Source organism: Onychostoma macrolepis, chromosome 25 (assembly GCF_012432095.1).
Source record: "Onychostoma macrolepis isolate SWU-2019 chromosome 25, ASM1243209v1, whole genome shotgun sequence".
Taxonomy (NCBI): Eukaryota; Metazoa; Chordata; class Actinopteri; order Cypriniformes; family Cyprinidae; genus Onychostoma; species Onychostoma macrolepis.
This window is the reverse complement of record NC_081179.1, coordinates 6,279,700-6,293,365: the sequence shown is the minus strand read 5'-3', so window position 1 is coordinate 6,293,365 and position 13,666 is coordinate 6,279,700. Positions and strand designations below refer to the sequence as shown.

The following is a 13,666-nucleotide window of genomic DNA, read 5'->3' as shown; positions in this document are numbered from 1 at the left end:
CACACCTCCTCTGCAGTGATCTCCAACCGAGCCACATGTTTAAACCATTACCCCGCCTTCAGTGAGAGTTTGATACTCGGCGAGCCCAGAACTAGCAGAACTATCTCATCTCTACTGCTTAAAAATCAGACACGTAAACCTTACGGATTAGAAACAGTCTCTGATTATAATTAAACCCTAGTGGTTTTCCCACAAAAAGACACACACACACACACACCCCGAATCACTAAAACTACCTTTAAACAGAGAATGTGCACTCCTGGAAAAGGTTTTATTGGTGCCGTTTGCTAAGGCAAGATTTACTGTTTCTAATACTCATATTTAGGCCTTGATCAAACTCCTAACATAATTTAACTTTAGTCCTGAACCATTTGTTCTATGAACATGAATGTTTCCTCGAGTTATGTGGCTTATTGAGGTGAGGCGTACTATTACTTTTTAATATAATCTAATTTAGGTGTACTATTACTTTTTAATATAATATAATACTTATTTGATATAGCTCATGTTATATTACATTTATTTTTTTTATCCTACATCTAGAGAGAACGGCTTTGAAAGGTTTGTTTGAGCTTTAAGGCTTAGTATAAAACATGGAAAGTCCCCACTATCACAGAAAAACAAATGTGTGTGTGTGTGTGTGTGTGTGTACCTGTTTTTCTATTCAGGTGGGGACTTAAACCTGAATACACACAGACTCATGGGGACTCGTGTCAGGGTGGGGACCTAAATTGAGGTCCCCACGGATAAACAAGCTAATAAATCACACAGAATGAAGTTTTTGGAAAATCTAAAAATGCAGAAAGTTTCCTGTAAGGGGTAGGTTTAGGTGTAGGGTTGGTGAAGGGCAATAGAATATACGGTCTGTACAGTAGAAAAAGCATTACGTCTATGGAGAGTCCCCACAAGGATAGCAAACCAGACGTGTGTGTGTGTGTGTGTGTGTGTGTGTTTTGGACGTCAGATTGCTGATCAAACACACCAGCACTTATTCTTACAGCCCAGAGGAATTCATGCACACATACATACGTGCGTTCACAAGCATAAAGGTTCAGTTGTCAGAGGTAAAATCACTCCACATCGACATTAAAGAGATAATTTATGTGCGAGATCGGTAGCTCAAAGAAGTGTTTCATGCAACGCTGAGCTGATAGAAATCAGGAATTGACCTCATGCTAACAGCACAAGGCTTGCGTTGTTCAACGTGTTCCCCCGCATTGAGAAGCAACGAGAGTCAATGTTTACACAATCATTACGTAACACATCTGTGTTTGAGCACAGCTCCTTTAAAGGCATCATGAAATCGAAATCAGCACTATTTACTTTCCTAATCAATGTTTCTGGTCTTATTGTGCACAAATCAATGGTGCATGCCATCCTAAAAGAAAAAAAATGTTTGCCGAACTTCCATCAAATAATAATCTTCTTCATCTCCAAAACAACTTGTCTTTTCACACAAGGCCTTTCACACTTGGAGAAAGCTAAATAATATCAATCAACTTTTTGAAATAACAAAAGTAGTGCTCACCCAATTTTATTCCTTGACGACTCGCAATTTACTTGTGTGGGCATATTTTTATGCATTATACAGGTGCATCTCAATAAATTAGAATGTCGTGGAAAGTTCATTTATTTCAGTAATTCAACTCAAATTGTGAAACTCGTGTATTAAATAAATTCAATGCACACAGGCTGAAGTAGTTTAAGTCTTTGGTTCTTTTAATTGTGATGATTTTGGCTCACATTTAACAAAAACCCACCAATTCACTATCTCAACAAATTAGAATACTTCATAAGACCAATAAAAAAAAACATTTTTATTGAATTGTTGGCCTTCTGGAAAGTATGTTCATTTACTCTATATGTACTCAATACTTGGAAGGGGCTCCTTTTGCTTTAATTACTGCCTCAATTCGGCGTGGCATGGAGGTGATCAGTTTGTGGCACTGCTGAGGTGGTATGGAAGCCCAGGTTTCTTTGACAGTGGCCTTCAGCTCATCTGCATTTTTTTGGTCTCTTGTTTCTCATTTTCCTCTTGACAATACCCCATAGATTCTCTATGGGGTTCAGGTCAGGCGAGTTTGCTGGCCAGTCAAGCACACCAACACCATGGTCATTGAACCAACTTTTGGTGCTTTTGGCAGTGTGGGCAGGTGCCAAATCCTGCTGGACAATGAAATCAGCATCTTCAAAAAGCTGGCCAGCAGAAGGAAGCATGAAGTGCTCCAAAATGTCTTACGTAAAATGTAAACGGGTGACTTTGGTTTTCAAAAAACACAATGGACCAACACCAGCAGATGACATTACACCCCAAATCATCACAGACTGTGGAAACTTAACACTGGACTTCAAGCAACTTGGGCTATGAGCTTCTCCACTCTTCCTCCATACTCTAGGACCTTGGTTTCCAAATGAAATACAAAACTTGCTCTCATCTGAAAAGAGGACTTTGGACCACTGGGCAACAGTCCAGTTCTTCTTCTCCTTAGCCCAGGTAAGACGCCTCTGACGTTGTCTGTGGTTCAGGAGTGGCTTAACAAGAGGAATACGACAACTGTAGCCAAATTCCTTGACACGTCTGTGTGTGGTGGCTCTTGATGCCTTGACCCCAGCCTCAGTCCATTCCTTGTGAAGTTCACCCAAATTCTTGAATCGATTTTGCTTGACAATCCTCATAAGGCTGCGGTTCTCTCGGTTGGTTGTGCATCTTTTTCTTTCACACTTTTTCCTTCCACTCAACTTTCTGTTAACATGCTTGGATACAGCACTCTGTGAACAGCCAGCTTCTTTGGCAATGCATGTTTGTGGCTTACCCTCCTTGTGAAGGGTGTCAATGATTGTCTTCTGGACAACTGTCAGATCAGCAGTCTTCCCCATGATTGTGTAGCCTAGTGAACCAAACTGAGAGACCATTTTGAAGGCTCATGAAACCTTTGCAGGTGTTTTGAGTTGATTATCTGATTGGCATGTCACCATATTCTAATTTGTTGAGATAGTGAATTGGTGGTTTTTTGTTAAATGTGAGCCAAAATCATCACAATTAAAAGAACCAAAGACTTAAACTACTTCAGTCTGTGTGCACTGAATTTATTTAATCCATGAGTTTCACAATTTGAGTTTTTTCAACTTTTCCACGACATTCTAATTTATTGAGATGCACCTGTATAATGCATAAAAATATGCCCACACAAGTAAATTGCGAGCCGCCCAGGAAGATAAAATTTAAATTCCACTTTACGAATTTCTGGATTTTCTGACCTTGGTTGAATGTAAATTACAGAGATTTGATGTGCACGTCATTGACTCTAAATCCAAAGCAGCAAACTGATTTATAATATCAACCAGTATTATAAGAGACATTATTAACATATGTACATACAGGTTTTACTATGGGGATTTTATGCATCTTATAAATGTATGTCTTCATCTACCCTGAAAATGTACATATGTAAAAATTATATATCATCATAAATAACATGCAATATCATTCTTGATATCAGGCAATATATGTCAAATGTCATTTCCATATATGTCTCCTCAAAATGCATCAATTTGAGGTATCATTCCTGTCTGTAGCACAATGGGATTGGTTAGGTTAAATACTTAGAATTAGGGGTTTGTTTAAATCACACTATGTGTATATATTAAGTATACAATAATTAGCAAACAATATTATATTGTACGTTTCACAATCTTAAATACATTTCTGGAAATAGTTGTTAATGAATGTTAAATGCAATGTGAATATTCTCTTTTGCACAGAAAATAAATCTTCATTCAAATATTGCAAATATTCTGAAAATTCAGAACTTGAGTTGAAGGAAGTTTGTGGGGGTTTTCTTGCTCTGTTTGCTCCCATGGGACTGTTTCAATACTGAGGCAGGTCAGAAGTCTTGTTTTAAGGTCAGAAAGGAGCATCCGGGCAAAAGAGTTCATGAGTGTTCAAGAACTCCATTCACAGACTGTGATATCTCAGTGGGCAACTCCAGTGAGATCAGAAACTTAAAATAAGCGAGATCCCAATCTGGGTGTTCATAAGGGGCGGGGCTTAGCATCTAAATTCTGGGTTCTACCCCTTTTTCCCCTTACAATATCTCTCTTCAGCATGCAGGTGAGTGAAATCATGCCAACGAGGCAGTTTCTCGCACTGCTGCGGTGAATCTAGCATCAGCTTATAAGCATTCTGCCGGGAGCATCTGAAAGTGCTACGTGTACTCTAGGGAAAATAATTCAGCGTGTTCCCTCGTTTTCTGGACATGAGCTACTGCAAACCAAACATGGGCCTCAGCTCCTGTGGAAAGCAATAACAGTCGTTTATGACGTCTGCACATTAAGACACATTTTCTGGGACGTTTTAGTCTCTGAGTGGAGAGAAAGAAGAAAAAATGGAATAGAGTTGTGGAGTTTTTCCCTCCAGATGTTCATGTACCCCACTTACCTTTTACCAACCCCCACTTCCTGTTCAGCAACAGAATCCAGACCTTTAAGTCCAAACTTATATGGTTTCTCGCACACAAATGCCTGCTCTTAGTATATTAACATATATTAAGATATGAGACAAATTCAAATAGAAAACAGTCATTTTAAATTCTAATATTTTATATTACATTTAATATTTTGACTGATTTTACAATTCTTGTTTTGATCAAATAAATGCAGCCTTGGTGAGCATAGGACACTTCATAAACATTAATAAAATCCAAACAGTGTGAACTTTCATCAAGATATAATAGCCTCCACTGCCTTTAAAACTATAGATATATATACAGTGGGGCAAAAAAGTATTTAGTCAGCCACCAATTGTGCAAGTTCTCCCACTTAAAAAGATGAGAGAGGCCTGTAATTTTCATCATAGGTATACCTCAACTATGAGAGACAAAATGAGGAAAAAAATCCAGAAAATCACATTGTAGGATTTTTAAAGAATTTATTTGCAAATTATGGTGGAAAATAAGTATTTGGTCAATAACAAAATTTCATCTCAATACTTTGTTATATACCCTTTGTTGACAATGACAGAGGTCAAACGTTTTCTGTAAGTCTTCACACACTGTTGCTGGTATTTTGGCCCATTCCTCCATGCAGATCTCCTCTAGAGCAGTAATGTTTTGGGGCTGTCGCTGTGCAATACGGACTTTCAACTCCCTCCAAAGATTTTCGATGGGGTTGAGATCTGGAGACTGGCTAGGCCACTCCAGGACCTTGAAATGCTTCTTACAAAGCCACTCCTTCTTGCCCGGGTGGTGTGTTTGGGATCATTGTCATGCTGAAAGACCCAGCCACGTTTAATCTTTAATGCCCTTGCTGATGGAAGGAGGTTTTCACTCAAAATCTCACGATACATGGCCCCATTCATTCTTTCGTTTACACGGATCAGTCGTCCTGGTCCCTTTGCAGAAAAACAGCCCCAAAGCATGATGTTTCCACCCCCATGCTTCACAGTAGGTATGGTGTTCTTTGGATGCAACTCAGCATTATTTCTCCTCCAAACACGACAAGTTGAGTTTTTACCAAAAAGTTCTATTTTGGTTTCATCTGATTCTCCCAATCCTCTTCTGGATCATCCAAATGCTCTCTAGCAAACTTCAGACGGGCCTGGACATGTACTGGCTTAAGCAGGGGGACACGTCTGGCACTGCAGGATTTGAGTCCCTGGCGGCGCAGTGTGTTACTGATGGTAGCCTTTGTTACTTTGGTCCCAGCTCTCTGCATGTCATTCACTAGGTCCCCCCGTGTGGTTCTGGGATTTTTGCTCACAGTTCTTGTGATCATTTTGACCCCACGGGGTGAGATCTTGCGTGGAGCCCCAGATCGAGGGAGATCATCAGTGGTTTTGTATGTCTTCCATTTTCTTATAATTGCTCCCACAGTTGATTTCTTCACACCAAGCTGCTTACCTATTGCAGATTCAGTCTTCCCAGCCTGGTGCAGGTCTACAATTTTGTTTCTGGTGTCCTTTGACAGCTCTTTGGTCTTGGCCATGGTGGAGTTTGGAGTTGGACTGTTTGAGGTTGTGGACAGGTGTCTTTTATACTGATAACGAGTTCAAACAGATGCCATTAATACAGGTAACGAGTGGAGGACAGAGGAGCCTCTTAAAGAAGAAGTTACAAGTCTGTGAGAGCCAGAAATCTTGCTTGTTTGTAGGTGACCAAATACTTATTTTAGTGAGGAATTTAACAATTAATTCTTTAAAAATCCTACAATGTGATTTTCTGGATTTTTTTTTCTCATTTTGTCTCTCATAGTTGAGGTATACCTATGATGAAAATTACAGGCCTCTCTCATCTTTTTAAGCGGGAGAACTTGCACAACTGGTGGCTGACTAAATACTTTTTTGCCCCACTGTATGTAGATGTCTCATTAGCAACTGTTTCTATGGGTCACTTTATGTAAGCCGTCCGCCATATTGTAATGGTCAACTTGATGTCATTCAACATAGTAATCGCTGAATATTCGAAAGATGCCAGAATCCTGCACAGAACGGCTCAACGGCTCTGTGAGAACCTACAGTATGGTGAATGATGTCAAGTTGACCGTTCCAAGATGGCGGCCGCATCTACGTGCCTGGAGTGGTCGAATGGGGCATCTAAACATATCTATGTTTAAAACGACTTTTCTTTTTGATGACATCATCAAGGCCACTCGAGTCCACTTATTATTGCTTTCTTGCACCAAAAAATGCCAGTAATTTAGTTTCCATGACCACTTTTCTCTCTCTCACTTAACATAAGAATGAATGAAACAGTTTTCAATTTAATTAAGCAGGGTTTTTTTAAATGTACCTTTAAGATACATATGTAAATGACCTCTGTTATGACTTGGTTAAACATCACCACTACTAAGATGTAAGCATGTAATGTTAATGGACTGTTACATTATAACTCTTTAATGTTTCATTGCAAACATTAGAATATTCCTTCAAAGTCTTCAAACAGTTATTTTTGTTTAGCATGAAATGACCCCTTTTAGTTTGTTCTTTAACAGTATAAAAATGTTTTTCTCTGTTTCTGTTTGTTTTAGCAGAGAAGACTCTTCTCAGCCTCCTGTAATGACTTTTTCTCATCTCTCTGTTTGTGTTCAGTGTATTTTAAGCACATCTGCAATTTGTGCTTCTTGTACAAGCACAGAGTGGTGTTTTCTCATGCAGTTCTGGCTCGCTTGAGTGTGTGAAAATGTGTGCACGCTGTTTGTATTTAAAGGTTGAGATGGTTTAATTAATATCAGTGTCGGCAGTGTGCTGTGGAAACGGTGCAGTAATTCCCTCTGAGCATGTGTTTGAGAGAAGAGAGGGAAGAGATATCTGAGTGAAATGTGAGGGAAGGGAATAGAGCTGAACCTCTCTGGGTCAACAGTACATTTGAGTTCAGTTAAATGTGCTCAGGGTTCTATAAAACACACGAGCAGATTTTGTCTGCTGTTACCCCCTGAGAAACACTGGCGCTCTTCAGTTCAGCTCTTGGAATAAAGTCTGATATCGTTCTAACAGCACTTTTAAACCCTCAAGTCCTCTGTAAGAAAAACTACTCCCAGAACACCAAGATTAAAAGGGCCAAATCATGGTGAAAGTAGATTTTTGTATTTAATTTTTGATATAAATTCGATGTAGTATATAGACATCGCGTTATACACTAAATATATGGAAAAAAATTGCCTACTAAATGTAATGCTAGTATGTTCTTGCATTAGCGGTTAAGATTAATTATAATTAATATATAGTCAATATAATTAAAGTCGCCTATAGGGATTTTTATGCAGGTTGAGCCACTAGATGGCGACAAGTGACTGTCTTTATGAATGAGTCATTTGCTTAACCGATTCGTTCAAATCCCTGATCATTCTAGAAAGAAACAACTGACTGTATGCGTGAATCATTGAATCATTCACTCAACCGATTCATTCAAATCACCGATTCATCTAGTAAGGAAACACTACCATCGTGTGTTTCAAGGTGACATATATACAACGATAAATTTTTGTTTATTGTACTGAGGCTGTTTTACAAATTTTAAGTGTTCTTTGCAGAAAAAACTTCCCCTCAGCAATAGCTCTCAAACCTCATTTGTGTATATTCAAATATGGCAGGTCAAGAAAGACACGAGCTCGTTTAAAAAACAGGCAGAGGAAATAGAAGGACTGTTCTAAATATTAATTCAGTTTTTTTTTTTTTATATATATATATATTTTTGTCTATATTTTGAAGGATGTGTTGCTCAGAGAAAGTTATAAAGCATTGTTTTTCATTCCCACCATTATTTTTCATATATATCTCTCTGAGAGGAAAAAGAGGCCTACGTGTTTACTGATGTGTCATCATCCTTATTTTCTTGTAAAATATTATTTTCTTGAAATATCTTGACAGACTTTGATCAACGCAGAGGCTGTTTTTGATCTGCCTTAGCAACAGCATTGCCCATGAATAGCTCAGGGTCTATATAGAGAGACTCCAGTAAAACACAGCTTTAAGATTGATGTAATTACAGCCATCCCTCTTTCTCTCTCTCACACACACACACACACACACACAGCCACTACATAACCAGAGGAACAAATCATCAGCACAACCGCCATTTACTATGTTTAATCTTACTGGCAGCTCAGCGGTTTGTTTTAGGAAACGTAATGGTCACTCGTTGTTACCATGGAGAGCACACGTGAAAAGATGTTTGCCATGTTTTGAGATGTGCTCTTAAAAATTGATATTTTAGATTAATTATTTGTGATTGTATGAATAGTGCAAACATAACTGTTGGTTGCCATGGTTCAATGACTCAAATTTTCTTTTTTTATTGTAGTTGTGTAAATGTAATTTGGGGAAGAAAGCTCAGGTAAAAGGTCAGACAGACATATAATAAGAGCAGGTGTGTGGTGCAGAGACTGGATCGAGTCCAGTGCTGGTTTTATGGCACAGAGCTCATATGAGGAGAGATCCGTTTATTCCCCATGACTGCAGCCGTGGACAACAAATCATTCGTGAGCCAAATGAGCAAGCGAGTTAAGGTCACCTTCAGAGAGGTTCAGTCTAGACAGAATATAGCTGTGATAAAAAGCATGCTTCATTATGGATTCTTTTAGTCTGGTTCCTCCGCCTATGATCTACACATCTCTTGTTTGGCAGATTAAACAGCAGGTTGCTTCCGCTGGTTTCAGTTGTTTCTGCTTCCGTGTGAATGTTCCGGATATCTGATGGGGTTTTGAGGAACTAGGGTGCGTCTGATTCATTCACAGGATGAGGAGACAGAGGCCCACTCAGTTCCCTTTGAGCACTAAAAATACAGACTGGAGCGGCCCTTACGACAGCACCATCTGCCCTGGCAGACGTCCAGGGACATACACACGCACAAGCACACAGTTTCCCAGGGCGAAGGATGCAAGAGCAATAGCAGCATCATATGATTAAGCTAGTGTGACTTAGAAAGTCACATCAAAGAACAGGACTGCAATCAAATCCACTTATTTTCTGTCCTAAATAGTATGTAAGATTAGGCTGAACGCATCCCAAATCATAATATGTTGAAAATATTACTATTTGGAGTGTATGCATCCATGCATGCATTTTCACCGCATTTTTTCAGCACCCTTGGTTCCGGAAGTATTTTTCACATGGACTCGGATACAAGACTGTACTTTACATTTATTATAATATCTGCGTATTATGCATAGTATTTGAGATCATAGGGAAACTGTTATGTCATTTGTAGTGCTTTATAGGAGTTAAAGTGTTTTTTGGCGCAATATGCTTGACGCAGTTCACTGATTGATAGAGATTTCTCTGCAGAATCATGGGTAATGTAGATTTCACCAGGAATTCCGTTGTTAAAAAAAAATAAGTTGTAATAATGCAGCTTGATGGCTTCAACAAAAGCAAATAGATTAATAATCGTTTAGCTCATAGTAGGTCTGTCTATAAAGGTTTATAAGTTATTGTTCAAATCGGTTCCCTTATGTAGAAAATGAATGGGATTTGGCAAATGGGAAATGGGAAATGAACAACCTGGTTGTTGCACTCTATAAAAGTAGAGCTTTGATTGCTTTTGACTTTTATATTGAATTAAAATTCCATGACACTTTTAAATATATTTTATTGTGTAATGCACATGCAATGTGTGACAAATGGTTGTGTGATCAACAATTTTATGTCCAACAGCATTCTGAATTAATGCATACTCTGAATTATGTACTTTACCATCACCGATAAAGTATGTACTTTTAGGTCAGTGCCTTTACAGTTTAATTTGAAATGCATAAGCACATTTTACTTCAGTATTCTGACAGAATGAAAGAGGTTATTAAATGGGGGAAAATAACTGGGCTTTATTTAACAGAATTGCATGGCTTGTCAAAGTGGGCATTATGTTGTAGAATGGTGGTTGTTTGGAGGGCAAGAGATTGAAAAGAGACATTCGTCATATGAGCACAAAAAGACGTTTTAAATGGTGTATCGCGTTATTGATTTTGATGATTACAAAGACAAATGTCCAAGGAATGTGTAATAATAAAGTCAGTAGGGTCAAATCTGCTTTCATGTTTGGCTTTAAATAGATTTTTGTTCCTACCAATGCCAATTAGATTTTGTAATTCCACTTTGGCACACATACATTCTGTGTTTCTGTCCATACTGCCATTGCTCTCGATTTTTCCACTCATGGTTTTCTTTTCAAACAAGTATTCCCCTCTTAAAAATAACTGGTGTGTAAAGACAGATGTGCCGTTTGCTTTAAACCAATGGAGTTTCGTAATCAACTAACCAGCACACTAATGATGCTCATTCACAAACAAAAGCCTGCCTCCTGTGTTTTTAGCATGCAATGAGACGTGACTGGCCTATAAAGACGAGAGCTGAGTTGAGTCTTGGTTAAATGTATGGTGCATGTTGAATCCTGGAATGGCTGGGGGTCTTCAACACATGTGTCTCATTTAGAATCCCCTCAAAGAGTTTTAATGGATTCCAGATTCATATGTGCTGGCTGTGCTCACTGTGGCCCTTGTGTCTTTTCTGTTCTGAGCATGCTCATTGCGCACCGACGGCGGATTGAACCTCAGAGTCCTTGGGGTCCAGTTGCCCATTCTACCTCCCGTGTGCGCGGTGAATTTTCCAACAAAAACAGATCTGATGATCGTAAAGCTGAGGGAAATATTCCCAGCTCATTCCATATATTCTCTCTCTGGACCTTGCAGAAGGTCGTTGAGCTCCAAATCGGAGTTACAGGCTTCAGATAAATGTAGCTTCATTAAAATTCATCTTGCTTTTCTGGGCTCTATCTACTTTATATGCTATCTGAGGACCTCAGATCTGTGTGGACAGTCTTTTGCAGGCTCAGATCTAAATGTTATAACCTTTTCAGCATTATAGATTATTATATGAGAGATCATATGAGTTTTGCTGTGCCTCCTGTTGTGTTTGGCTCTTTCGGCGAGATTTATGTGTTTGTTTTTTGGAGTGCATCGACTGAATGTATATAGGGGGTATCTGTGAGAACCTTTTGCTGAACTGTGAAGATTTCTGGTGCTTTTGATGCATCGCTCACTCAGAGTGCAAATGGGTGTTTCAATTACTCTAAAGATGGTCTTTTGGCGCATGAAAATAGTTTACTCAGATAGTTTTCTGCACATCCAGTTCACTTTATTTATGGTGAGTATTAAGTGCTATATATCTCTCAAAACATTTTATTTTCTTTGTGCATGAATACAAAGGAACAAACAAAAACGCAACTAGGCAGGATGCCACTGTCTTAGAAGTAGCGGTTAGCTAATGACAGTAAATTTTGCTGAATGATTTCAGATGCTACTCTATTATGTACAGTATATTTAACAGGATAAAGAAGTCATTTACTCAAAAATCTGTCATTATTTATTCAACCTCATGTCATTCCAAACCCAGATTCACTTTCTTATGTGGAACAAGGAATTTGAAGAATCTACTGCTATGTTTCCAAGCAATTACAATTAAAGGGTACAAACGTTCAAGTTTCAAAAAGGATGGAAAATAACCATGAAAGTACTCCAGATGACTGTATTCCAAGTCTTCTGATGTCATACTTTAGCTTTGTGTGAGGAACAAATCAAAATTTAAGTCAGTGTTTTATTGGTAATTTTTGTCTGAATAATTTAGTGAGTTCAAGTAAACAGGCAAAAAGAGTGATTCACCTTGGATTCACATTAGATTGAGTCAACTCAAGTATCGAATCACTCAATAAATCTTTCAGATTGGTTTGTGAACCAGATCAAATGGTTCATTCAACAAGGGGTGAGTAATGATGAAAGACTTTTTAATTTTGGGTGAACTGTTCCTTTAATTCGTATGAATATATCATTGTGATATTTTTAACCTTAATTTACCATAGTAAATTTGATCAGTATTTGCCTAATATGTGACGTTTTTGTTGTAACAATAGTATCCTGTTGATGATCTCGGATAAGGGAATTACATGAGTCATAAATTGACTCCTGACCCTCTACCAAGACGTTTGACCATAGTTCCTGTGAGAATGTTCCATTTCTGGATCCTTCCCAGAATTCCATGAAGGGGTTTCCCAATAAGTCTGGCCTTATAATGTTACCGAGGCGCAGACACTGTTGATTTGGCCCCTGGAAACGTATTCAATGGAACAGGGATCTCCTTGACATAAGGCCCAGGAGTGATGTGTGAATGATTTACTAAAGGAGTGAAAGCAATAGAGGGAAAAAAAAAAAATCAAATTTGCAATCCAAGGCAGGTGGCTACATTAGCATACAGCCGAACATTACTACACTAAGCTCTGGAAATCCTGCAGAAAAGCAGTTATATAAACATTCTCATGGGGCCGAAGCTGGAACTCTCCAGAACAATGTCATTTCTATACAACAGCTGACAAGACAGCTGGAAAAGTTTTCAATTCAAACTTCCATCTGCTGTGTGTCTTCCCACTTCCACATTCACACATTAATGGTGCACGTCATCATTAAAATATTTCAAATTAAAAAAAAATCTCCCTCTGTGTTTGCAGCTTCCTATTTCGGGGACAGCTACTGTCGGATAGATGCCATTCAGGACCTGTCAAGTTTTCAAGTGTCGCTTCAATTTAAAACAAGCAGACGTAGCGGCCTACTCCTACTGGCGGCGGGACACAGAGATTACCTCTCGCTGGAGCTCTACAATGGCAGATTACAGGTGAAATACAGTACATTTAGATCAACAACAGCTGTTCATGTCACCTTAAATCACCCTTTGAATTCTAGTTGCTTTGTTGCTATAATTCACTGTCAGTGTGAACACTCTTTATGTGTTAAACTGCTTTGGATACATGTGCCTTGTATATGACTACTTATACACTAATGATATAGATCAAATCTGGCAAAATCAGAAAGCACAGGGTGCAGTTCTGTAAAATATCTACTTTGTAATGTAAATTAAAACCCAGACTGACTAGACAAATAAATAAAATCTCCACTATTTTCTCATGGCCCTTCAAGACTTCAGGGCCCCAGAAGAAGCCACACACTGAGAAAATCTCTTGTGAGTTTTTGAGAAGCAGCCGTTTGGTTTGTGGTGAGAGGGATGACTCACATTCGATTCCAGCTCCGCTGTGACTGAATCGTCACAGTTTTTCAGCTCAACACATGGAAAAAGCTTCCACGGCTTGAATGAGTTACTGGTTTGCTCTGAGATATTTCTTCTTCATCTGCA

General features: G+C 38.7%; 1 protein-coding gene across 1 annotated transcript in view; it reads left to right on the top strand.

Annotated features, from left to right (window-relative positions):
- cspg4 (chondroitin sulfate proteoglycan 4) overlaps positions 1 to 13,666 on the top strand; it is a 54,843-nt gene that overhangs the window by 17,320 nt on the left and 23,857 nt on the right. Inside the window, exon 2 of the mRNA XM_058767814.1 lies at positions 12,987 to 13,150. Within this exon, the coding sequence (XP_058623797.1) occupies positions 12,987 to 13,150 (164 nt within the window). The remainder of the gene's footprint in view (positions 1 to 12,986; positions 13,151 to 13,666) is intronic.